The sequence below is a fragment of the Corythoichthys intestinalis genome, chromosome 16 (assembly GCF_030265065.1).
Source record: "Corythoichthys intestinalis isolate RoL2023-P3 chromosome 16, ASM3026506v1, whole genome shotgun sequence".
Lineage (NCBI taxonomy): Eukaryota > Metazoa > Chordata > Actinopteri > Syngnathiformes > Syngnathidae > Corythoichthys > Corythoichthys intestinalis.
Genome location: NC_080410.1, coordinates 14379569 through 14407038, shown reverse-complemented (window position 1 = coordinate 14407038; position 27470 = coordinate 14379569). Strand labels below are relative to the sequence as shown.

The following is a 27470-nucleotide window of genomic DNA, read 5'->3' as shown; positions in this document are numbered from 1 at the left end:
TTGTTGTTCATCTGAAAACAAATCACATCAGATGGTGGTCATTGAGCCAGCATCAACACAGTTTTTTCAAAACTATTATTTCATTATTATCCATATTTGAAAACTCTAGCACCTAATAATTAATAAAGTAATGACATAAAATGTTAAGGAACAATAACATTGTAGTTGTGTTCATAATTGTTATATTATATACCTGAATATCCTTGCAAACTGTGTTATTGTTACCAATTTTGCTATTCACCCAGCTGATGAGGTATCCACCACCTTTAGCAGCCTCATCCAGCTCATTTTTTTCTTTTTGAATCCCTTAACATCCTTTCCTTACGAAGCATGTCTACATAATGAAATAGAAATCTTAAATTAAAAATTTCAGATTCCTCAGTTGCTTTTATTTTTTAAAGCTTTCTTAATTTCTTTCTCTCTCAATAACTATGTAGGTAGATTTCTGTCTTTATTATTCAATCCAAAAAATGTTGCTTCAATGAAAATATACATTTTCAATCAAAAAAGTCATTTTAATAAGAAAAAAATGTGTTTTAATGCAAAAATAAATTGAAGACTCAAAAAGGAACAACATGGTGCTTCAACCCCCCAAAAAATATTTTCAAAGAAAAAAAATTATATGCAAAAATAAAACTGCCCTCCCCAAAAAATAATATTTAATTTTTAAAATATTTGTTCCCCCCAAAATAATCGTTAATTTTGGGGGGGAAATACTATTTTTATTTGAAATTATTGTTTTTGATTGAAGTGCAAAAGGTTTTGAACTCACTTTTTTTATTCGAGACAAATGTTGCACTTCGCTATTGGTCAGACATGTTTGAGTGGCAAGTGGCTACACTAATGGCCTATTTATCAAAAACTTGAAGAAGCAAGAATCATGCCCACCAATCGTCGGGCTGGCCCGAGCCGTCAGTAACAACTGAAAATAGCGCGGTGGACAACAGGCTTGATGCGAGGCGCGCGCCCCCATCCGAGAGCCTGCCGCTTATATTGACTCAACATGGGAAACCTCACCCGTGCGGCTGTCGGGAGCAAGATATTATAAGGGTGCCAAATATGTTATCAATTAGCATCTTTCGTGGGGCAAATTGAAACTCCACTCACCATTCAGGCGGTGCTCTCTGGCTTTTCATGGTCCACATTTTCAATCCTTGGTTCTTGCTCAGTAGCTGTCGCTTTTTAAAGCTTAGGTTTGAAAAAATTACTTATATCCATCTTGCCTCTTCATTCTTCTAGTGGTTTTGGCTAAGCACAGCAAATGACCGTCTAAGGTTCTAGTTGTGTTACTTTGTGGGTTTCTTGAATAAGACAACTTACTGAAATGGTTGACTGACAGATCTTTAGTTACAGAACAGAAGAGAGGCATCATCAATATTAACTGTCCACTTGCGGGCAGCTGTCTCGAGCTCGCTGTGTATCTCTGACTTCCGTGTGCTGTGACAAGCAGACATTACTAATCGAACATGCAGCTACGATTTGCAACTATCATTACAAGAGTCACATGATCTGTTCGAAAAATAATTTTGACCCATTATAATTTTTTTTTTGTTCATTTCATTCATTTTTGTTGTTTATTTTATTGCTTTACAATTTTTAAAGACAATATTTTACCAGAAAATTCTTAATTCAGAAATCATATATAGGAAAGTCAATTACATGTAATGACACTTTTCTGCCACCGGGGGGGCCTGGCTCCCCTGGCCCCTCCGTAAAATCTGCTTATGAATAGAACGCCTTTATTGTCATTACACAAAGTGTTGTCAGATTCAAAGCTGCAAATCAAATCAACATTCTCCGATTGCTGGACTACGGAAATTTATTTACATAAATTTTCCTTTAGAGAAAAACCATGCACATGAGTTACATACGGGCCATACAAAATGATGTGATGGGCCGGATCCGATCCCCTGACGGCCAGCACGATACCACTGTTTAATAGTTTAGTTGTTGATGACTTGATGGTGATTCGTTCGTCATATAGCACATTTCACTACCAATGTGGTTTCGTTAGCCCCAGTGGCCTCACCCGCTAGCAGTTGGGCTGCTTTAAGGTCCTAACATTTCCGAACAGGTCCGAACAAATAACAAAAGGTCCGAACGGCGACATAACAAAAGGTCCGAACGTAGGTCCGAACACTTCCGAACGAAGGTCCGAACACTTCCGAACGAAAAAGACCCGGATGAAGAAAAAGACCCGGATGTAGCAAGCCGGCGCACAGTGACGTGGAGGAGGAGGCTTCGCGTGTCAGCCATGTTTTCCGCCGCAATGAAGAAACAATCGGAGAAAGGTAAGTGAAAATAAAGGCAACAAAACATGCAAGACGAATGGAAAACCGCGAGATAAAACAATGACTATTTAGTTTTCCGCCCTGTTGTCGTGTATGGACGATCGAAACAATCAGATCGCTAAAAACATTCTCTAGTCTCGTATGTTTTCTCCAAGTTCTTCAAAGAGGTCTCGTATATTCATTCATTAATATTGAATCTCACAATTTAAAAAAATAATGCATTAACACATTATATAGTATCGTCTAAGCATACGGTAAAAAGAGACACGTCTTAAAGAATATAATCTCTAGACTCGTATGTGTTTTTCTCCAAGTTCTTTAAGGGGTCTTGTATATTAATTCATTCATCTTCTATATCACAATTTTTAAATAAATGATACATAAACACTTTAGAGTTCATTGTATACATAGTACTATAATTAAAAAGTCAACTTTGGGTGTCCATAAAGTCTAAGCATGTGGTTAAAAAAAGGCACTTCTTAAAATTATTTTTAATATTGGAATGTAAAATTTTACATGAACCTGTCCTGCTCTTTATTTAATTTTTACAGATGACAAAAACATGGAAGCCGAGTAGCTACTGGAAGGACATCTGCTTCAAATATGCCCGGGGCCAATTCCATTTTTCAATTGGTAAACAGCCAGGGTCCAAGAAATGGAAAACGGCTTTCACCGACACCAGCGCACTTTTGTTCCAGGTACATTTGCTTCAAGGTACAAAATAGTCACTAGTTTGTACACCATAATTCAGGGGTGGCCAACCCTGGTCCTCGAGAGCCGCAATCCAGCTTGTTTCCCATGTCTCCCTCCTTTAACACACCTGAATTAAATGATCAGCTCATCTGCAAGCTCTGCAGTTGCCTGATAACAATCCTGATAATTTGGTTCAGGTGTGTTGGAGGAGGGAGACATGGAAAACAAGCTGGATTGCGGCTCTCGAGGACCAGGGTTGCCACCCTGCCATAATTATATGTACATTCCATGGGACAAATGATGATGAAATGATGCTTTTTTATTTTGAGCATGCACAGGAAACAGAAATACTTTATAATTTAACAAATTATTTGTACTCGAAAGGGAGTGGGAAGAAGAAACAACTTATTTTATCCCACCCCGATCACATTGTCCAACATCTTTACTTTGTGGGATACTACTGCCAGACCATATTTTTATACAACAATTTTGACAATGCTTGAATTGATTGTCTAAATTGTTCCAAAGTTTCACTCCACATACAGACACACAAAAACGTTTGTGAGTAGTTCAAAATCTCGGTGACATAAAATCTCCAGAGCCTCGCAAACTATACACACTCTCACGAACCTGAAAAAGGTTTTGTATATTATATGGCAGTAATTTATTATATGCTTTAAATAACATTATAGCTGTATGATAGTTGACAAGATCTTTGATTTTTTTTTTGATTTTTTTTTTATAGTTTTAGAATGAGCAAACAAATGATGAGTGTGATCAAGAATCCGACCTTATGTATAATTCGTGCTGCTTGTTTCTGCAGTATGACTAATGAGTTGATGGTGGATTTATAACGGTTTCCCCACACTTCAATACAATAGGTGAAATATGGGAGCACTAAGGAACAGTACAAAGTGTGGAGTGCACTATCATCAAGATATGACATCACTTCGTTTATTAGTGCGTTTATTAGGTAAATAGTTTTTTCAAGATTTTAGAAAATTGTGGTAATAGTGATATCGGTCTGTCATTTGTGTTTACTGTCATTTTTGTGTATTGGAATTACTTTAGCAATTTTCATTTGGTTTGGGAACAACCCGATCGAAACGATAAATTACAAATATAGGTGAAGGGCGTTGCTATGCTATGTATAACTTTTTTGACAAGAAACATGTCAATACCATGACAGTCGGTGGACAGCTTACTTTTACGCTTCAATGCAGTATTCATCACCTCCTGCTCATTGGTTGCATAAAGATATATTGAATAGTGATTCCTTTTACTTCTTTTATAGTACAGGCCAGGGTCCTGGTCCGGAAAACCAAATAAAACATTTCGATGTCTCTTTCACTCATTAGATACCCCCAGAAGGCTAGAACAAAGGCATGGGTTTCAGCAGGACCATGGAGAGCATCCAGGTAGCTGAGTGGCTCTGCTCCTGGATTGCAGGTGGCAGAAAGGTGCTTGACCACAATTTGCTATCATCTTTATTCAATACAAATCATTGAATAAGAGGGAGTGTATGTCTCCGTGAAAAGTGTTCAATTCAAATTATGTTATCTTTGTCTCTTACAGACTCTACATGACTCACGGCCAAGCAGCCTAAGACCCTGAAGTCAACAGAGTCAGTGAGTGTTTGCCTCACACTTGTCGAAGAGTTTGAGCAAGCACACAACAGGCTGTCTCTTAATGGTATGTGTTATTTCATTTGCAAGCAGTCATGACAATTTATAATGATTTAACCTAAAAAAAACACATGCAAGGAAAATGTAGAATAACTTAATATAAACAACTTTGTATGATATTATGCATGTATGTTTGTCCTGTAGGCTGCTTAGGAGGGATAAGAGGAAGGACAGGGACATGCTGCTGCAAGGCAATGTACTTCCCAAACAGCTGCACCTGGCCAAAGAGCCTCTCCTCCAGTGAACACACTCCCGGCTGCCCCTGTGCAACACGCACATTAAGTCATGACTTTTGAAGAGCCTGAAAACCATGAAGGAGAAGCTTTCCTCCGCCAGCGCACTCTGGCATCCTAGAAGGAACCTGTGTGTTGTACCCTCCACAGTACGGGCCATCTCCTCCGTCCCAGTATCCTTCATTTTATCATCTATTTCTGCACTCTCAGTTTGCCCATTATCCTCCATTTACACATGCTCCTCCAGCGCAGCATCCTCCTCTATTTAACAATGCTCCTCCAGTACAGCAAGCTCTTCACCAATATTTGTGACTTTGTTCGTCACATCCTTTTTGCACACATTCATTTGTACTTTGCTCTCTTTTATTTATATGGATGACTGGAGGAGGAATTTGCAGTAGTAGGTGTCACCAATATTCGTAACTTTATTTGTCACATCCTGTTTGCACACATTCATTTGCACTTCGGTATCTTTTATATTTTATTTTTTAATACTATAATATAATATAATATATATTATGAATATTCATGCAAAAAATAAAAAGAATTGCTGTCCTTACTATGTGGTCATGTTATTATTAACTGTTTTCTCCTTGGTAATTTGTTTTATTCTGAATTTATTTTCATTGAGAAGACATACCTAATAATCATTCAAACATAAAATAATCTTGCAGATAATTAAACTTTTTGAAAAGATGAGAGGATATATTATGTAAGGGCCATCTACATTTACGTATATGTACACACACATTGTTTTGGTCGTACAAGCACTGGTAGGTCTAATGTGCCGCACTGGATCAGTTGGTTGTGAGTTCAAATCCCAAAAGAAACATGACTGTTAAAGTGCCAAAACACCTAGTGATGAATTGACTATAAACATTGTTGAGATGATAAAGCAAGAAAAAATGCAAATAGTGCAGAATTTCCTCTTTTTTTTCTCCTTTTCTTTTTCCCTCTTCCCCCTCTTTTCCCCCTCCTTCCCCCTCGCAGGCAGTCCACTATGCCCCTTTTTTGGCCTCACCCGCTAGCAGTTGGGCTGCTTTAAGGTCCTAACATTTCCGAACAGGTCCGAACAAATAACAAAAGGTCCGAACGGCGACATAACAAAAGGTCCGAACGTAGGTCCGAACACTTCCGAACGAAGGTCCGAACACTTCCGAACGAAAAAGACCCGGATGAAGAAAAAGACCCGGATGTAGCAAGCCGGCGCACAGTGACGTGGAGGAGGAGGCTTCGCGTGTCAGCCATGTTTTCCGCCGCAATGAAGAAACAATCGGAGAAAGGTAAGTGAAAATAAAGGCAACAAAACATGCAAGACGAATGGAAAACCGCGAGATAAAACAATGACTATTTAGTTTTCCGCCCTGTTGTCGTGTATGGACGATCGAAACAATCAGATCGCTAAAAACATTCTCTAGTCTCGTATGTTTTCTCCAAGTTCTTCAAAGAGGTCTCGTATATTCATTCATTAATATTGAATCTCACAATTTAAAAAAATAATGCATTAACACATTATATAGTATCGTCTAAGCATACGGTAAAAAGAGACACGTCTTAAAGAATATAATCTCTAGACTCGTATGTGTTTTTCTCCAAGTTCTTTAAGGGGTCTTGTATATTAATTCATTCATCTTCTATATCACAATTTTTAAATAAATGATACATAAACACTTTAGAGTTCATTGTATACATAGTACTATAATTAAAAAGTCAACTTTGGGTGTCCATAAAGTCTAAGCATGTGGTTAAAAAAAGGCACTTCTTAAAATTATTTTTAATATTGGAATGTAAAATTTTACATGAACCTGTCCTGCTCTTTATTTAATTTTTACAGATGACAAAAACATGGAAGCCGAGTAGCTACTGGAAGGACATCTGCTTCAAATATGCCCGGGGCCAATTCCATTTTTCAATTGGTAAACAGCCAGGGTCCAAGAAATGGAAAACGGCTTTCACCGACACCAGCGCACTTTTGTTCCAGGTACATTTGCTTCAAGGTACAAAATAGTCACTAGTTTGTACACCATAATTCAGGGGTGGCCAACCCTGGTCCTCGAGAGCCGCAATCCAGCTTGTTTCCCATGTCTCCCTCCTTTAACACACCTGAATTAAATGATCAGCTCATCTGCAAGCTCTGCAGTTGCCTGATAACAATCCTGATAATTTGGTTCAGGTGTGTTGGAGGAGGGAGACATGGAAAACAAGCTGGATTGCGGCTCTCGAGGACCAGGGTTGCCACCCTGCCATAATTATATGTACATTCCATGGGACAAATGATGATGAAATGATGCTTTTTTATTTTGAGCATGCACAGGAAACAGAAATACTTTATAATTTAACAAATTATTTGTACTCGAAAGGGAGTGGGAAGAAGAAACAACTTATTTTATCCCACCCCGATCACATTGTCCAACATCTTTACTTTGTGGGATACTACTGCCAGACCATATTTTTATACAACAATTTTGACAATGCTTGAATTGATTGTCTAAATTGTTCCAAAGTTTCACTCCACATACAGACACACAAAAACGTTTGTGAGTAGTTCAAAATCTCGGTGACATAAAATCTCCAGAGCCTCGCAAACTATACACACTCTCACGAACCTGAAAAAGGTTTTGTATATTATATGGCAGTAATTTATTATATGCTTTAAATAACATTATAGCTGTATGATAGTTGACAAGATCTTTGATTTTTTTTTTGATTTTTTTTTTATAGTTTTAGAATGAGCAAACAAATGATGAGTGTGATCAAGAATCCGACCTTATGTATAATTCGTGCTGCTTGTTTCTGCAGTATGACTAATGAGTTGATGGTGGATTTATAACGGTTTCCCCACACTTCAATACAATAGGTGAAATATGGGAGCACTAAGGAACAGTACAAAGTGTGGAGTGCACTATCATCAAGATATGACATCACTTCGTTTATTAGTGCGTTTATTAGGTAAATAGTTTTTTCAAGATTTTAGAAAATTGTGGTAATAGTGATATCGGTCTGTCATTTGTGTTTACTGTCATTTTTGTGTATTGGAATTACTTTAGCAATTTTCATTTGGTTTGGGAACAACCCGATCGAAACGATAAATTACAAATATAGGTGAAGGGCGTTGCTATGCTATGTATAACTTTTTTGACAAGAAACATGTCAATACCATGACAGTCGGTGGACAGCTTACTTTTACGCTTCAATGCAGTATTCATCACCTCCTGCTCATTGGTTGCATAAAGATATATTGAATAGTGATTCCTTTTACTTCTTTTATAGTACAGGCCAGGGTCCTGGTCCGGAAAACCAAATAAAACATTTCGATGTCTCTTTCACTCATTAGATACCCCCAGAAGGCTAGAACAAAGGCATGGGTTTCAGCAGGACCATGGAGAGCATCCAGGTAGCTGAGTGGCTCTGCTCCTGGATTGCAGGTGGCAGAAAGGTGCTTGACCACAATTTGCTATCATCTTTATTCAATACAAATCATTGAATAAGAGGGAGTGTATGTCTCCGTGAAAAGTGTTCAATTCAAATTATGTTATCTTTGTCTCTTACAGACTCTACATGACTCACGGCCAAGCAGCCTAAGACCCTGAAGTCAACAGAGTCAGTGAGTGTTTGCCTCACACTTGTCGAAGAGTTTGAGCAAGCACACAACAGGCTGTCTCTTAATGGTATGTGTTATTTCATTTGCAAGCAGTCATGACAATTTATAATGATTTAACCTAAAAAAAACACATGCAAGGAAAATGTAGAATAACTTAATATAAACAACTTTGTATGATATTATGCATGTATGTTTGTCCTGTAGGCTGCTTAGGAGGGATAAGAGGAAGGACAGGGACATGCTGCTGCAAGGCAATGTACTTCCCAAACAGCTGCACCTGGCCAAAGAGCCTCTCCTCCAGTGAACACACTCCCGGCTGCCCCTGTGCAACACGCACATTAAGTCATGACTTTTGAAGAGCCTGAAAACCATGAAGGAGAAGCTTTCCTCCGCCAGCGCACTCTGGCATCCTAGAAGGAACCTGTGTGTTGTACCCTCCACAGTACGGGCCATCTCCTCCGTCCCAGTATCCTTCATTTTATCATCTATTTCTGCACTCTCAGTTTGCCCATTATCCTCCATTTACACATGCTCCTCCAGCGCAGCATCCTCCTCTATTTAACAATGCTCCTCCAGTACAGCAAGCTCTTCACCAATATTTGTGACTTTGTTCGTCACATCCTTTTTGCACACATTCATTTGTACTTTGCTCTCTTTTATTTATATGGATGACTGGAGGAGGAATTTGCAGTAGTAGGTGTCACCAATATTCGTAACTTTATTTGTCACATCCTGTTTGCACACATTCATTTGCACTTCGGTATCTTTTATATTTTATTTTTTAATACTATAATATAATATAATATATATTATGAATATTCATGCAAAAAATAAAAAGAATTGCTGTCCTTACTATGTGGTCATGTTATTATTAACTGTTTTCTCCTTGGTAATTTGTTTTATTCTGAATTTATTTTCATTGAGAAGACATACCTAATAATCATTCAAACATAAAATAATCTTGCAGATAATTAAACTTTTTGAAAAGATGAGAGGATATATTATGTAAGGGCCATCTACATTTACGTATATGTACACACACATTGTTTTGGTCGTACAAGCACTGGTAGGTCTAATGTGCCGCACTGGATCAGTTGGTTGTGAGTTCAAATCCCAAAAGAAACATGACTGTTAAAGTGCCAAAACACCTAGTGATGAATTGACTATAAACATTGTTGAGATGATAAAGCAAGAAAAAATGCAAATAGTGCAGAATTTCCTCTTTTTTTTCTCCTTTTCTTTTTCCCTCTTCCCCCTCTTTTCCCCCTCCTTCCCCCTCGCAGGCAGTCCACTATGCCCCTTTTTTGGCCGAATGGATAAGGCACTGGCCTCCTAAGCCAGGGATTGTGGGTTCGAGTCCCATCTGGGGTGGCCACATTTTTAACCGGTGACTGTATCCATTTTGTTCCATCTATATTTCTCTAGCCATCTTGTAATATTACCGACTGTTTCCTCAGCGCAGGGTGTAGCCACGAGATCACTACATGTTTTTCCCTCTTTCACCGCCAGGGGTCTCCCTCTCACCCGAAATCACGTCAACCAGTCTGGGGGTTTCCTTTACCTAAGACTTTCCCGACTTCACTTCCTTGCTCCTCATTCAGAGTAGGACGATTGTTTTCTTAACTGCTTAACTTAGTGGAGGAGCTATGCTTTTAAAAAATTCGTGTGTTTTTGTGTTACTCACTGCGTCGTTGACAGTCCCCTCTGCAGTTGGCGGTGAGTAGGTCATACAAATCATACTTCAGTACGTTCTTGTGTAAAACGTTTGTGTTCACGTGACAATAAGTTTGAATAATACTGAAATGTAAGGAAGGCCTCCTTCCTTTTAGTTTTTTTTAAACTATATTTTACGTCAGCACAACACGTTGTTATTACATGTATTTACAGTATAGTGCAACTACTTTTAAAACATAATGTTTTTAATTGCTACCGTTAAGTTGTCAGGCTTCTCAAACAACATATTGTGTCACTTTGAGGGTTCATGTATGTGCATATGTTTATTATATTGTTATATATCAACAGTAGATGTAGCAAAAGTATCCATGATAGTACTTGATACTTGCGTTTTTGGATGGAAAAAAAAAAGTTAAATCTCTGGCTGCCATTATTGACGGCAACAGGAATGAACTCTTACCTCAGAAAAGTTCACTGTAAATATCAGTGAGTTTGATACGGCTGAAAGCCCTACCAGTTCAAATGGCTAGGAGGTCTTTACTAGTGTTTGTGAGGATTATATTTCAAGTCGCTTTTTACACTTAAAAAATGTATATACAGTGCCTTGAATCTTGCAACCTTTTGCCACGTTTCAGGCTTCAAACATAAAGATATGAAATTTAATTTTTTTGTCAAGAATCAACAACAAGTGGGACACAATCGTGAAGTGGAACAACATTTATTGGATAATTTAAACTTTTTTAACAAATAAAAAACTGAAAAGTGGGGCGTGCAATATTATTCGGCCCCTTTACTTTCAGTGCAGCAAACTCACTCCAGAAGTTCAGTGAGGATCTCTGAATGATCCAATGTTGTCCTAAATGACCGATGATGATAAATAGAATCCACTTGTGTGTAATCAAGTCTCCGTATAAATGCACCTGCTCCGTGATAGTCTCAGGGTTCTGTTTAAAGTGCAGAGAGCATTATGAAAACCAAGGAACACACCAGGCAGGTCCGAGATACTGTTGTGGAGAAGTTTAAAGCCGGATGTGGATACAAAAAGATTTCCCAAGCTTTAAACATCTGAAGGAGCACTGTGTGAGCCATCATAATGAAATGTAAGGAGCATCAGACCACTGCAAATCTACCAAGACCCGGCCGTCCTTCCAAACTTTCTTCTCAAACAAGGAGAAAACTGATCAGAGATGCAGCCAAGAGGCCCATGATCACTCTGGATGGACTGCAGAGATCTAGAGCTGAGGTGAGAGAGTCTGTCCATAGGACAACAATCAGTCGTACACTGCACAAATCTGGCCTTTATGGAAGAGTGGCAAGAAGAAAGCCATTTCTCAAAGATATCCATAAAAAGTCTCGTTTAAAGTTTGCCACAACCCACCTGGGAGACACACCAAACATGTGAAAGAAGGTGCTCTGGTCAGATGAAACCAAAATGGAACTTTTTGGCCACAATGCAAAACGATATGTTTGGCGTAAAAGCAACACAGCTCATCACCCTGAACACACCATCCCCACTGTCAAACATGGTGGTGGCAGCATCATGGTTTGGGCCTGCTTTTCTTCAGCAGGGACAGGGAAGATGGTTGAAATTGACGGGAAGATGGATGCAGCCAAATACAGGAACATTCTGGAAGAAAACCTGTTGGTATCTGCACAAGACCTGAGACTGGGACGGAGATTTATCTTCCAACAGGACAATGATCCAAAACATAAAGCCAAATCTACAATGGAATGGTTAAAAAATAAACGTATCCAGGTGTTAGAATGGCCAAGTCAAAGTCCAGACCTGAATCCAATCGAGAATCTGTGGAAAGAGCTGAAGACTGCTGTTCACAAACACTCTCCATCCAACCTCACTGAGCTCGAGCTGTTTTGCAAGGAAGAATGGGCAAGAATGTCAGTCTCTTGATGTCCAAAACTGATAGAAACATACCCTAAGCGACTTGCAGCTGTAATTGGAGCAAAAGGTGGCGCTACAAAGTATTAATGCAAGGGGGCCGAATAATATTGCACGCCCCACTTTTCAGTTTTTTATTTGTTAAAAAAGTTTAAATTATCCAATAAATTTTGTTCCACTTCACGATTGTGTCCCACTTGTTGTTGATTCTTGACAAAAAATTAACATTTTATATCTTTATGTTTGAAGCCTGAAATGTGGCGAAAGGTTGCAAGGTTCAAGGGGGCCGAATACTTTTGCAAGGCACTGTAATATATAAACATTCATGTAAAAAGACACACTTTAAAACCTACATCATCATCCACCATCCCAAATTTTGAATACATAAAATATAATTGCAAATATCTTTTTTTTTTTTTTTTTTTTCAGAGGTGACAAAAGCCACAGTATACTGGGACGCCCAACAAAAGTCTCCACTGCTAAAGGCTGGGGTCCTAGATTTAAATGGAGACGTGTATGGCTTCCTGAATGATACCCTGTCTAGTACAGGTTGGAGTGTCCTCGAGATACGAGCTGGATACGGAGAAACATCCGAGACAGATGAGGTCACATTTTTCTTAGCGGGCTACCTGGAAGGCTTCCTCACTGCCCAGTAAGTACAGTGTAATAGAGATGAGCCCATTTACTAGTTAATGCTACCCATTCTATTAAATCAAACATATTACATGTGATGGTAGAGTGCTGTTGCCTTCATCCGAGGGTCACTAATTTAATCCATATTAGTTTTGTGCGATATGGAAAAAATCTATCACGATATGGGCCGTTTTATATCATGATATCGATATGATACCATATAATATATTTTGTGTTGTGTGTTGAAAATTATAGCTTCTCCCCCACTGACTTTATTTTTTAATTGACATTGAACTGACCTGCCACAAATGTTATATATGGTGGAAAACACTCAGGTGACTTGAAGTTCCGCTCTGAGACCCCCAATTTGGCCAAAATTCTAAATTGTCCTACATGCATGTGTGGTACATCGTTGGAAAGCTTAAAATCTCAATTTTCTGGGGGAAGAAAAATTTTGAACAGGAGGGCTTTTTAATTTTTTTTTTATTAACAGCAAAACCCTAACTGGAGGTGAGAGCATGAGAGAGCATAATTAAAGATGCCACGATTTTAACGAGATATTATCGCGCACTTACATGTATCATGTATCATTGAGTGTGAAGACACAGCTGTGAATGGCCACAGACAGATTTTTGGGGGATTTTATGGGTGAAGCATGGACCCATAACAAGGGTCGCGATGCAGGAATCGCAGACATCGAGGAGTGGTCAAGATTTTCTTTTTCATGTATTTACCCTTTTAAACTTTTTTGGGTTTTTTTTTTTTTTGGAACGATTATTTATAATCAAAAATATTGGGGAAAATGCGACAGTAACAAAAAAATACAATTAAGCGATAGTTATGAGGTAGATATCCGTGACCTTTTTACAGACACCATTTTTTTCATTGTGACGTCATTGGTTTAAAAGTTTAAAATATGCGAGGGGAATTATTTTATAAAGTGGTTTTATTTATTTATTTTTTTTCAAAACTAAATATTAGACATCAATTAATGATTCTAAGCTAAAAATGACAGACATTTTGAATAATATACTTACTGAGCTTCTTTTTACGGCTGGGTTGAAACAAAAGCGGTTGCACGACGTCTGTAAACAGGGTAAAATGGACAAATTAAAAATAGTTCAGGGACTTAATGCGCCATGATTCTGCAATGGCAGCATATAGACATATTGTTCTATCAAACACAACAGTTCTTTTGGCTTAAAATTCAGCAGTTTATTTTATAGAGGGATGCAAGACCAGAAACTGCTTTTTCAGACTTGTCTGTGTTTTCTGCCATATATATATATTTAAGTAGTGCTGCAACCTAAAACTATCCAGCGTAAACAGAAGCAACAGCGTTGCAAACAATTTTTTTCTAAAGTGTAAAGATACTTAATTATCTGTTAATGTATGTGACTAGTGGTTTTGACTTTTAAGACTGCTGTGTATTAAGTTAAGAATAATATCGGTAACCTCCCCGGCAGCCGGTACAGGGAGACGCGGCTCCGGCCGGGCGGACATGGGAGGGAACCATGGCCGCCGCATACACCCCCTGGCCCCCACCCCAACTCCTCCCCACCCCGGGTTTTCAAGATTCTTTAATTGTAAGAAAGAGTAGTGTCTGCTCTGACATGTCCAATCACATCTTAATTCATCTCATGCCAAAATCCGAGAAAATATTATGATTGGTCAAATAATTAAATAACATCTGATTCATTTGTTTAATGTAAAAATTAGAGATGTGACCGAAAATTCAGCGCCGAAAACTATCGGCCACTACAAATGCATTATCGGTTTTTGGTTTCGAAGACCGAAAGTTTACCACAAAATAGTGTGAAGAACCTTAGTCCTCTTTTTGATGACGGAATCAAAGCAGACAACACGCTGGCTGACGCTGTCTTGCTAAAACTACTGGCTCATAGGCAACATTTCTGCGATTTGGAAGGTTTTTTTGAGATATCAAAGAAATAAATAAATTGATAAATGAACCAAAATATAATACATTTTCTTCATCGCTGCTACAGGCTGTTTCTGAAGTCGCTTTCCATTGATGTGCCATGTCACATTGAGCACAGTGCATCTGAGCCTGTGCGTGGCTCAGTGGTAGAGAAGTTGTTCCCCAACCCAGAGGTTGTAAGTTCAGCTCTCTGTCCTGATGAATTCATCTAAGTATCCTTGAGTAAGACACTGAACCCCATGTTGTTGTGTCACCAGCAGGTAGATGAGGATATTTGAGTGCCTGAAAGGTGCTGTACAAGTATAACTCCATTTTTAATTAAGAGAATTTCTCTTCTCAAATATTCCCCCAACCTGGCTTTCTCAAATCAACCTCCTTTGTCTCAGTGATATCTTTGCTCATTTTTACTCATCACTTGCTCCTAAAGAACAAATAAGCAGAGAATGAGATACATTTGAGATGATCAAATTCGTCTCACGAGGCGAGATTAAGCAACAGATGGGTTAGCAAATTTTTGCTATGGGTGAGTATAGTGTATTCTATTCTATTCTAATTTTTTTATTTTTTATTTAAAATATTTCATTTATTTTTTGTTAATTTATTTATTTATTTTAACATGTTCCAATTTGCAAATATGTTGTGAAAAATTAAAAATCCTGTTCAATGGAAAAAAAATTTTTTTAGAAGCCATGCATCTCCAAATAACACATTTTACTTCAGAGCTATAATTGCAATACCGTGAAACCGCGGTATTTTTGCTTAAGGTTATCATACCGTCAAAATCTCATGCCGTCAAATGCCTACTCTTGATAGAAAGTTTTATATCGTTTTGGCGTTATATATCGTCATATTGTTCAGCACTAGTCAACACTATTTCTCCCTCTATTTATTTAAATCCCTCTATTTCCTTTATCATTCCTATGTTATATGTTTCCTGTCCAGACAGATGATAGATCACTACACCAACATGTACCCTCAGCTCATCCATGACCCCACCATCCTTGGTCCAGTTCAGAACTTCATGAAGTGAGTCTGTAATAATATCTCCTCCACATGTACCTTTTGGAATGTTGACCCTCGAATGCTTGGGATGACAACACTGAGTTGTGAACAACACGTGACTCTGCTTGGCTGTCTAAGGCAACAAGATTCTTGGACCAGATTGCAAGTGAAAAACAATAAGAGTTCGGATCCTATGTGGAGACACGTGGGCTTCATTGTGGCCCAGATGGACGGCTTGCAAGCTGGAGTTGCAGAATGGGCCAAGAGACAAGGGAAAAAGGTATTACGATCATATTGTTGTACTTTTGGCACTTATCAGTCAATGTAGTAATTCATTGAGGCTTCTTTGGAGGAAGAAACTAGCTATACCAAATCAAGTGGCATCATTTTTCGGATACTGTTTAAAGGAAGAAGAAATGCTGATCTGGAAAAAAAAATATGAACCAGTACTGGCTTGCATGTTTTTTTGCGTGTGTGTGTTTTGTGGAAGCATGGGAAGCATCCTTGACTTTAGGACCATATTATTTACAATTATTATCATATACTGTATAACCAAATTAGGTTATGAAACTTGCCCTGTGCACATTTTGTGTTTATTTTACATTTCTTGATTCATTTGAGTGACCTTAATTGCTTTGTTTTCTAAAAGCTGAAAATCTGATTTCATTCCCACAGCCCCTGTCCCTGTTTGCCGTTCAATTCCTAAATGCAGTGGGCGACCTGCTGGATCTGATCCCGGCCTTGGTCCCCACCTCGCCGCCACTCAAACACTTGAAACTTCCAGGGATGGGACACTGCTCAGCACTCATAACGGTCGGAGAAACATCTCAGTTTTTAGAAGGTTCTACAATTACGTTCGAGGCTGTCAGAAGTATCGAAAAGTATCGACGTATTGTTTCTGATGTTGAATCTATTTTAGAGCCGGGTGGTACACCGAAAATTTACCGCTACCGTAATTCTTAACGATGACTGGAGTAATTTTGACCATGTCAGTAAATTCGGTAATTTAATAAAACTCAAAAATATGGTCTTTTCATCCCGCTTCAACTCTGTGTTGTTCGGCTATGTTCATTCCCCTTTAAGAAAGCAGTCTGTGCTTACTAATGAAGTCACATGGTTATCAGGAAATCATACAAACAGAAGCCGGATAGGCTAACGCTAGCGACTAACGCTACAAGCAATCATGATGGAGTCGGGCTTAAGTGAACTTCGCCAAAACTTTCACCTGACATTAAGTAGACTCTTGGCGGCCTCCAGACGGGCGTTCACCCGCTGTCCTCCCTGGTTCTCACGATTTCAGGAGAGGGTGCTTTCAGTGCTTTTTACTGGTAGCCAGGCCACAGGCTAACGCTAGAGGCTAATGCTACAAATGAACGTGATTCGTGAACATGAGTCGGATAGCGGCTCTAACCTTGTCGAAACGACTGAACTAAATAAGGGTATTGGGCATGGACTGCATCCAGTAATCAGTATGTTGCGTTGTTTTGTATATCTGTGTGTGTGATTTCTCTGATAGCTTTTATGATGGTAAAGCATTCAGCATAAAGTATAATCCAACAGTGAAACCTATAATATGACCATTTAAATTTCACAGCTATTTTTCTGTATGTGCTTGCTTAATTCCGGGTCATTACTGCCATCATAAAATCTTTAAATGTTTCATTGGCATAAGAGCAATATAGCTTTAATATATGGGGGGGGGGGGTGCATGTATTTAAAAAAAAATTCTATTTATAGAATTTTTTTTTAAATTCATATTCTGTTCTTTGCACAAATGACGCTGCTAAAATTAGGACAGCATTGCACTATTTCCGTCATGTACAGTACATATTTCAGTGTAAGTAAGCTATAATTATGCACTTATAGCTCTACAGCATATATTTTTCTATTAATTTATTTTATTCATCAAATACATATGTTTATACTGGAGTGCCACGTCCAATTTCGTTGTCCACAATGTTACAATGACAATAAAGACCTATTCTATTCTATTCTATTCTATTCTATTCTATTCTATTCTATTCTAAAATCCTCTGGAGGAAAAAACCTGAAACCTTGAAGTAAACACTTGTGTTGAGTAATTATGTCACAGCAGACATTAACAATAAGTTGTCTGTTTGAAGTGTACTGTTCAAGCTGTAACTCATTTGTGTTACAAATACAATGACATGTTTGCACAGTCGTCGTATTGATTTTTATAATGTTGTACATTGTTCAAGTCATACAAGCTGTTATAAATGTTCATACTTGAATTATTGTTTACAATAATTTTTTATATACTTAAATGTTTAGACTGCATGTACAATTCTTAAATTGAAATCTTCTAAATAAATAAACGAGAAACGGCTAATTTGTATTTCATGCATTGATTCAGATTTTCAAATTATATAACAGTCCGCTTGGGCGAATTTATCGTCGTTTATTGTTATCGAGGTAAATCTGCTCAATTTACCGTGATACGTACTTTAGGCCATATCGCCCAGCCCTAATATATATACAATATTTGATTGCACAAGTATCGGTGCTCAGTTACTTGCCTTTGCATTTCCACAGATCTCCAGAAATTTGTTGTCATGGAGTAAACTTGATTTTGCATTACTCTTTACAGTAATAAAGGACATTTTTCCATATTCCTTCTTAACTCATTGGATGTCAGTGACTGTGCTAGACATCTATTTGAAATGGAAGGGGTGGCAGCGAATGAACAAACGTTTATTCTAGGCTGCAACTAACAATTGTTTTCATAATCGATTAATCAGACAATTAATTAAACAATTAATCAGATAAATGTCACTTTTTTCAGTTACCTTCACAATTTACCATGAATTTATTTTAGGCATGTTGTTAATAACAATGAAGGAAAAATGGATGACTATTTCCTTTAAAAATAATATTTTATGACAGCTTCCTGACTTAACTGTAGTCTACAACTGTATCGATTATCGAAATCTTTGGCAACTAATTTATTAATCGATTAAATCGATTATTTGTTGCAGCCTGATTAAGAAACTTGAAAACTGTCAAAAATGTCAAGTGTTGTTTTCCAAAGTAAAAGCAGATTTTTGTTCATGTCCTACTTTAACTTAACAAAAATATAATTAAGAAATCTGATAATATTTACAACTGATACGTTATATGTATGTTATAATTTTAAAAATTTAGAGTTTAAGTTGAAGAAAGTCCTAAATGATTAATTAGTTATTAAAATAGTTGTCTATTAATTTGCTAATCGCTTAGTTATCGATTAATTGTTGCACCTCTGGTTCATTCGCTTCGACCTTTCCTAGATCAAATGGATTGGATGTCGACTAGTGATAAACTCATTTAAACAGTTTTAATTTTATTGTCAATGGCACTGAAAGAGTTCCTTTAAAAAAACATTAAAAAATTTTTTTAAAATTTATTTATTTATTTATGCAGTATCGAAAATTGTATCGTCTTTTTTGGAGTATCGATATCAAGTTGAACATTTTAGTATGGTATGAACAATACTTTAGACACAACTCCATATGTCATTGCATGTTACATTTTTTCTAAATACTTTATTATCTCCTTTTTAGGTTCTCCCAGGCTTTGAGAACCTCTTCTTTGCCCACTCCAGCTGGTACACATACGCAGCAACCATGCGGATCTACAAACATTGGGATTTCCATATTGCTGATCCCAACACAGCCACTGGGAAACTATCATTCAGCAGCTACCCTGGTAGGCAACAGGTATTTTCAAGTACCTCTAACCCTTTATTGGGCAAGTGTGTATTTTTGGTAATTGCCTAACTCTTTCAGTGCCACAAAAAAAAAAAAAAAACTGTAAAGACCTGACGTCCACACACATGAACATCACATTTTGGGTCACACTTGTATTCCAAATATTAAGATTGTGGCCTTATAGGTGGATGCCAGGTCTCAATTAATACTATTAAAATTAGGGCTGTCAAACGATTAAAATTTTTAATCGAGTTAATCGCAGCTTAAAAATTAATTAATTGTAATTAATCACAATTCAAACCATCTCTAAAATACGCCATATTTTTCTGTAAATTATTGTTGGAATGGAAAGATAAGACACAAGACGGACATAAACATTCAACATACTGTACATAAGTACTGTATTTGTTTATTATAACAATAAATCCACAAGATGGCATTAACATTATTAACATTCTTTCTGTTAAAGGGATCCACGGATAGAAAGACTTGTAGTTCTTAAAAGATAATTTGAGTACAAGTTATAGTAATTTTATATTAAAACCTCTCTTAATGTTTTCGTTTAAATAACATTTGTAAAATTTTCAATTAAAAAAAACAAAACAAAAAAAACTAGTAACTCGCCATTGTTGATGCCAAGCGATGACGTCACATCGGGCTCCCTGCCGTTTTTCCACAGTGTCTTTAATACGTAAGGTAGTGATTGAAATACACCACAAGGTGTCAATGGCTAGTTTTAAGTTAATTAGAGATCTAGCCAAGGCAAAGTCTGAGTAAGTTTTATGTGTATTTTGCATAGTTATTTTGATTGGGAATGCCAGTTCTCTTTGCATTGAGCGCTTTTCTTTTTGTGAACATTATTTTTTTGAGCGATAGGAATATTATTTTTGTTGTGCTTTCACTAAATGATACTGTAGCGACTTAACTGTTCCGCCCAAATGCACAATAGGAAGTTGGGCAACCATGACTGTCCGTGGTGGCTGCAAATGGTATACAGTATGATCTGCGTTGTGTTCAATTAAGCGTGTTAAGAAAAAGATCGTTTTCTGTCATTATTCCCCATGTCGTTTGCCACAATACTTATATTTATTGTGAAAGAGTTGCCAAAGCTTATGCCAATAAAAGGCGCGGTCCAATGAATGCCTGTGTCCACTCGCATTTCTGCCTTTTCGCTCTCAGTTTGCTAAAACGGCGTCGTAAACTATGTGAGGCAACGCATGAACGGGTCATTCCATGCATGCGTTAATTGCGTCAAATAATTTAACGTGATTATTTTAAAAAATTAATTACCGCCGGTTAACGCGATAAATTTGACAGCAATAGTTAAAATAGATACAAACTTGAATACAGTCTGTCTATGACTACTAATAACACTAAAGTTTTTTTTTTTTTTTTTTTTTTTTTTTTTTTTTTGTTATTGGAGTTTTTTTTTTTTAATCGTATTTAACTCATTGCCTGCCTTTGACAACAAACGCTGTCCATTTTTTTTTAAAGGTACAGTGCATATTAATGAATAATACATGTACTTGGTAGTTCAGGAAAAATGACTAATACAAATGAAATCAATGAAGCAAAAAATAAAGACAAGAAAACAAACAAGGAGACACAGTGGAAGTGTGGTTAGCGCGTCCACCTCACAGTTCTGAGATCACAGGGATCAATCTTGAGATCACAGGGGTCAATCTTCCTGTGTGTAGTCTGCATGTTCTCCACTTCAGATTGTCCCTACCTATGAGTATTTGCTTGATTGTTTTTTTGTCTCCTTTTACTGTCTGGCAACCAATTCAGGGTGTACTTCACCTACTGCCCATAGTTAGCTGGGATAGGCACTAGCACCCCCGCAACCCTTGTGAGGATAAGCGGAATAAAAGATGAATGACTGTATAGACCCCACCCACGTGACGTCACAACTCCGCTCTCCTGAATGGTACCGCCCAATTGTCCGTCAAAACATAGTGTTAACCTGTTACGGCTACGTACATTCCTCCTATTTACGGCGTGTTTTTCTGCTCCTTAACATTAATAATCAAAATGGTGAAGGCATGTGTGGCTGTTGGTTGCACTAACAGAGAAGATGGAAGGAGAGACTTGAAGTTTTACCGTATTCCGAGGGATCCAAAGAGGAGAGCGAAATGGACGGCTGCAATTCGACGTGAAAACTGGGCACCAAAAAATCACCACAGACTATGTAGTAGTCATTTTATATCCGGTAAGATGCATTTAAGATATACTTAGAGGGTTTTGGGCTGACAAATAACCACAATTAAGATCATTGCTAGGCTAATCGCCGACAACATACACGTATGTATGTAGTGAGAGTGCTATCGCTAAACCATATAAACATTAAAAGCCTTAACTCCATTGACAGACGACATGAAATACATTAGACTTGACAGTGGATGTTAGCAATAACAAAAGATTTTGAATTGAAAATTTCGTAACTCACCTTTCCAAGCACAAGATAGATTCCTGCCTAATTTTCGTGGACGAGGACCTGTTTCACCCAACCAGCAACGAAGTATTTATAAGCCTCCAAGCTCTTGAAGTTTTTCAAATTTTCGTGAGAATAGGCTGATTTTGTGTGGACAAGATAATTGTAAATATCAGCGTAGCAGATGTCAGGCAGACAGGGCGAAGACAGTGGGTCGAAAAACATCGATTTGGGCATCAAATATGGATCTGGCGACTGTATAGAACGAAACTTTTCCACATAACGCCTTTTATGCAACACATCCAGTGAGTTTACGGCATCAGAAAGCACCGGGTCTTCCATGAAATGCATTTTAAATTCCTCGATCAATTGAAACCAATGCTAATACAGAGACAAAATGACGGACAAGTGGGCGGAACCATACAGCGAGCCCGTGGTTTTGTGACGTCGGTGGGTAGGGTCTATAAACAAACAATAGACAAACAGTATGTTAGGAAACAGTGTGTCTGCATAACAGTGTCAAATCAACATTTCTAAACGTCCCTGTTGGCCTGCCTCAGAGTTCAATACTTGGTTATTCTATATGTACAGTGGTACCTCTGCATACGATCGCATCGACATACGATCCTTTCAACATCCGACGTAAAAATTGTTCGTCATTTGCCTCGACATATGACGACATGCTCGAAACACGACAGTGAATGACAGTGTCGCAATTTCATTGTTTTCCGGTAAGCCGGATGCACGGCGGATTTTCTCGTGAGAGAAATCAACATGGGTCCCAAGAAGGTTAGTGCAGGTGGGGAAAAAAGGAAAAAGATGATGCTTACCATTGAAATAAAGATGGAACTGATAGGAGAACACACTTGATTCCACACTGTCTTTTAAGAGACGCATTTAAAGAATATGTAATACAGTGAAATTTAACCTGAACAATTTCAAACAAATATGATCTTTCATAACACTTTGGGCTGGTTGAATGTTTCTGCATTCAATGATTGAATATTGCATTACTTGTTGGCAACTGATAGGTGTAAATACATGCAATACCATAGAATCGCTCTATTAAAAAATGTTAAAGGTCTATGCCAGAAAGCCAATGACATTCCATGTTTGTAACATTTTTAAAAAGTACAATTTATTGAGCCTTGAGAATTAAAAAAAAAAATTAATTATTTGTCTGATGTACAATGTATTGCATGGACTCGCCCCACCTCCCATGTCGGATTAAGCATTTTGGCTATAATCCGGCATATTTACATCTTTTAGATGTGTCTAAATAGATGTTCATTAAGGTGCACTCTCCCTATCAAATAGATAAATAAATAAATTGGACATCAAAGACCACTAAGAGCATACTTCAAAACTTAAAATCAGTGCTGACAGACCTCCAATTCAATTAAAACTGGGAGGGCTGTTTGTGAATATCCATCTTTCAGTGCCATATACAGTCCGAGAGGTCCAATACATTTTGACTTGGATGTCTCACCTCAATCACTTGCTGCTAGTCTCTCCCAGTCAAAATGAATTGTACCTCTAGCGCCGTCAATGGCAGCTAAAAAGTTAAATGAGTAGCGCCGTCAATGGCAGCTAAAAAGTTAAATGAGTCCTCTATGATGTGTTAAGTGAATTATTATAAAGGGTGATGTTATTTTCAGGTTTTCTGGTGTCCCTGGATGACTTCTACCTCTTGGGGAGTGGTCTCATGATGACCCAGACCACCAACAATGTCTTCAACGCCTCCCTTTTTAGCAATATCAGCCCTAAAAGCCTTCTAGCCTGGCAGAGGGTTCGACTGGCTCACAGTTTGGCTCATACGGGAGAGGAGTGGGCTAAAATCTTCTCTCAGTTCAACTCTGGTAAGAGAACAAAGCATTTCACGAGACATACACACATTAGCAGGAGCACGTTGTATAAAAATCTTCTGCTGTTAATCCAACTGTTGCAGGTACTTACAACAACCAGTACATGGTGCTGGATAGGAGCAAAGTGAAGCTGGGCCACAGTATTGCTGACGGAGCTCTCACTGTAGTGGAGCAGATCCCCGGGTTGGTGGAGCACTCAGACCAGACACAAGTGCTGCGCCGAGGTGAGAACATAACCTGATGGACAAATTTTGATTTTGGCATTGGAAGACTTGATGTGTTCGTTTACCACTACAGGTTACTGGCCATCCTACAACGTTCCCTTCCACCAGAAGATCTACAAGTTGAGTGGATATGAGCTAATGTGGCAAGAATATGGAGAGGACTTCTCCTATGATCTCTGCCCCAGAGCCAAGATCTTCCGGCGTGACCAAGCTGCTGTCAAGGACTTGGATTCTTTAAAGCACATCATGAGATTCAATGGTGGGTTTTTGTTTCACATGGGAATTTCGCCCCATATTAACAACTGGCAGTGAATCAATGAGTCAATGCCATTGACGGGGCTAGCTGTGTCACTCATGTGACATGCTGCCACCCCTCCCAACTCACCAGTGTCCTCTCCATGCTTTCTTGTTTTGAAACACACACAGTAAGATTTGTTTTCGTATCTTGGCAAGAGAGAATATACAATGTTGCTTTAGCCTTTCAAGGTCTGTGCTGAGTCATTATCACACACTAAATGTAACTTGTAGCGTTAGCATAGCATATACGTTCGCTTGAGCATTAGGCTAATGCTAACGGAACTCTCGGACAGCTTTTTTTTTACATTTAATTCGTGGTGGTCAGTTGGACATAATTAATTGAAAATATTGTACTGTTTTTCTGCTGAGTGTGAATTATCACCAATTTGGCAGTGTCCTTGTAGATGCTACAATATGTACTCATCCGTCAATGGACATTCAAAATTGTTGGAAACCTTTATTTTGAAGTTGTTGGAAACCTTTGTTCATTTTTGGACAAAAACCTTTGAATTTTACATACATAAACATTTTGAGTTACCGGCGACTAAAACGAAACGAAATTAGTCAGAAATTAGAGGCAGACTGTAATGAATCAGAATCTTTATTAAACAGTTGTTCATAAATACAATCCAAATCCAATTTCAAAGCACACTCTCTTGTATGACAATTTACAACCTGGCGTTTGTGTTGAAAGGAGACTCTAAACCAGGGGTGGGCAAACTATTCCATATAGGGCCGCAGTGGGTGCGGGTTTTTGTTCATACCCATCATGAGGACAACCTTTCACCAATCCGGTTTCTTACAAGTGCAATCAGTAGATTTCAGTCAGGTGCTTCTTGTTTCCACTGATACCTCATTGGCTAAACTGTCTGTGCTGAATAAGTTTGAACAAAGACCAGGACCCACTGCGGCCCTCGATGACCGGTTTGCCCACCCCTGCTCTAAACTGTTATATGAATGGGTTTATGTGTGTGCTTCTCCAAAACTCAAACGGACACTTTAGACACTGTTTAGCATAATCGCTAACTAGCTTAGCGGTCCGTGCTAAGTAGTAAAGTCTCATCAACAAAGAATTTAAACAATACAATTGGCTTAATTTACTCACCTATAACGGAGTCACAGTTGATCTAACAACTAGGGCTGTCAAAATTATCGCGTTAACGGTCGGTAATTAATTTTTAAAATTAATCACGTAAAATATTTGACGCAATTAACACACATGCCCCGCTCAAACAGATTAAAATGACCGCACAGTGAAATGTCATCTTGTTAATTGTGTTTTTTGGAGTTTTGTTGCCCTGTGCTGGCGCTTGGGTGCGACTGATTTTATAGGCTTTAGCACCCATGAGCATTGTGTAAGTAATTATTGACATCAACAATGGCGGGCTACTAGTTTATTTTTTGATTGAAAATTTTACAAATTTTATTAAAACGAAAAACATTAAGAGGGGTTTTAATATAAAATTTCTATAACTTGTACTAACATTTATCTTCTAAGAACTACAGGTCATTCTATCCATGGATCCCTTCAACAGAATGTTAATAATGTTAATGCCATCTTGTTGATTTATTGTTATAATAAACAAATACAGTACTTATGTACCGTATGTTGAATGTATATATCCATCTTGTGTCTTATCTTTCCATTCCAACAATAATTTACAGAAAAATATGGCATATTTTATAGATGGTTTGAATTGCGATTAATTACGGTTAATTAATTTTTAAGCTGTAATTAACTCGATTAAAAATTTTAATCGTTTGACACCCCTACTGACAACACAAAAGACAATCTAACACACGACACTTCATAATATTATTGATTCAGCAACCCAACCTGAGTGTAGCAGTGAACTCTCTCTCTCTCTCTAGCTGTAATCACTGCCGCATGCAGCCTCATATTTCACACAAACAAGGACCCAAACAGAAGTCGATTATCAAATTCGCAGGCAGCTAATTTATTAATGGATTCGTTGTGTCTTACTAACTATATTTTTGTTGTTGTCAGACTACAAGAAGGATCCATACTCTAAAGGTGACCCCTGCAAGTCCATCTGTTGTCGAAACGACCTGAAGACAGAAGGAGCTAAACCGGGGGGTTGTTATGACACTAAGGCAGGTCTCACAGAACACTTCTAGATAATGCAATGTTGACATTTAAGCTCATTAGTTTTTCAATGTTGCTGCGTGAGCAGGTCACAGATTTCCAAATGGCGGGGGAGTTCCGCGCGGAAGCAGTGAACGGGCCAACGACACAGGATGGACTCCCACCGTTCACCTGGGATCAGTTCAGCAACATCAGCCACCAGGGTTTGCCACTGTACTACAACTTCACCTTTGTCAGGATGAAGCCTCTCCTCTTCCAGCCTTGAATATCAAGCAAGGAAGGAAACCTGGAGCTATTAAAAGGCATTTTAAATATACAATGCCTCACTGTGAACCATTTGATTACTACCAGACAATCAAGAAATAACAATTCTGACTATGAAAAAAAAGAATGACAAACAATTATGTAATGATCTTTATAAATGCATGCATGAATCATTTATATTGTTTGTGGAAAAAGTCATAAGTGAAACTGTGGACGATACTTGTATGAGATTGAAATTTTACGGAAGGCACGAACCAGCATGCACACAACAAATCTTCTAATTTTATCCTTTTTTTCTTTTCAGCTTTAGATTTCAGTTATTGAAGCAATGTGAGCAGCAAAGTGTCTCACACAATGCAAAAGTATCTCAGGGTAAAGTGAGTTAAGATCTTTTACACCTTCAACTTTGAATTATTACCTCTAGTTTTAAATGAATGTAATGAATTTATAAAATGCTCAAACATTGCACTAAGAGGAAACGTCATGTATGCGCTCAAATCATCAATATTTTCCTTTCAAGTTGTTTTCATAATGAACAAAGCCATCGGTCCATGATCACCTCTCAGGGCTCTTTTGCATTTAAAGTATTGCATCGACTCTTATTTTCAGCCTGTTTCAGGGTTGTAAGATTTTATGATCGCATTTTCAGCTTTAGTTTTGATGCAGTGCTGCACATATATAGTACTTTAACTAGTTGCCGGCCATTGACAACGGTAGATATCCAATTTAAACTGGGAGAACTGGCTGTGAGTGCTAATTTTTCAGCGCCTTGACTGCACTAAACGTCCATATATTTTGACTGGGAGGGTGTGAATGAATGAATGTCATTTATTAATTAATGGCAGCCAAATGAGTTTATAATAAATTTTAAAATTATCCCTACGGTGTCCTGTCTTATTTTGCATGAATGACTTACTGTACTTCATA

General features: G+C 37.9%; 1 protein-coding gene and 1 long non-coding RNA gene across 4 annotated transcripts; both read left to right on the top strand.

Moving 5' to 3' along the window:
- Nucleotides 1–2040: 2040 nt before the first annotated feature.
- Nucleotides 2041–9773, top strand: LOC130931903 (uncharacterized). Of its 3 annotated transcripts, none has more exons than XR_009067327.1 (9): nt 2041–2291; nt 2843–2989; nt 4343–4444; nt 4560–4676; nt 4814–6185; nt 6737–6883; nt 8237–8338; nt 8454–8570; nt 8708–9773. It is a non-coding gene; the product is annotated as an uncharacterized LOC130931903 (long non-coding RNA). The 3 variants fall into 3 exon arrangements; XR_009067328.1 differs by having other exon boundaries at nt 6737–6899; XR_009067329.1 differs by having other exon boundaries at nt 2843–3005.
- Nucleotides 9774–10072: 299 nt separating this feature from the next.
- On the top strand, nt 10073–27391 carry plbd1a (phospholipase B domain containing 1a). The gene is made up of 11 exons (XM_057861093.1): nt 10073–10219; nt 12504–12726; nt 15589–15672; nt 15787–15928; nt 16324–16461; nt 19209–19353; nt 23445–23645; nt 23735–23875; nt 23949–24134; nt 26181–26287; nt 26368–27391. The coding sequence occupies exons 1-11, from the start codon at nt 10150–10152 to the stop codon at nt 26542–26544; spliced, it is 1614 nt and encodes a 537-aa protein (XP_057717076.1). The 5' UTR covers nt 10073–10149; the 3' UTR covers nt 26545–27391.
- The last annotated feature ends 79 nt before the right edge of the window (nt 27392–27470 follow it).

Excerpts from the sequence above, each read along its gene's own strand:
- plbd1a (XM_057861093.1), top strand. The coding sequence starts at position 10,150 with ATGCTTTTAAAAAATTCGTGTGTTTTTGTGTTACTCACTGCGTCGTTG. Across the intron at positions 15,929-16,323 it reads CCAAGAGACAAGGGAAAAAG|CCCCTGTCCCTGTTTGCCGT; the intron begins GTATTACGATCA and ends TCATTCCCACAG. Across the intron at positions 16,462-19,208 it reads ACTGCTCAGCACTCATAACG|GTTCTCCCAGGCTTTGAGAA; the intron begins GTCGGAGAAACA and ends TCTCCTTTTTAG.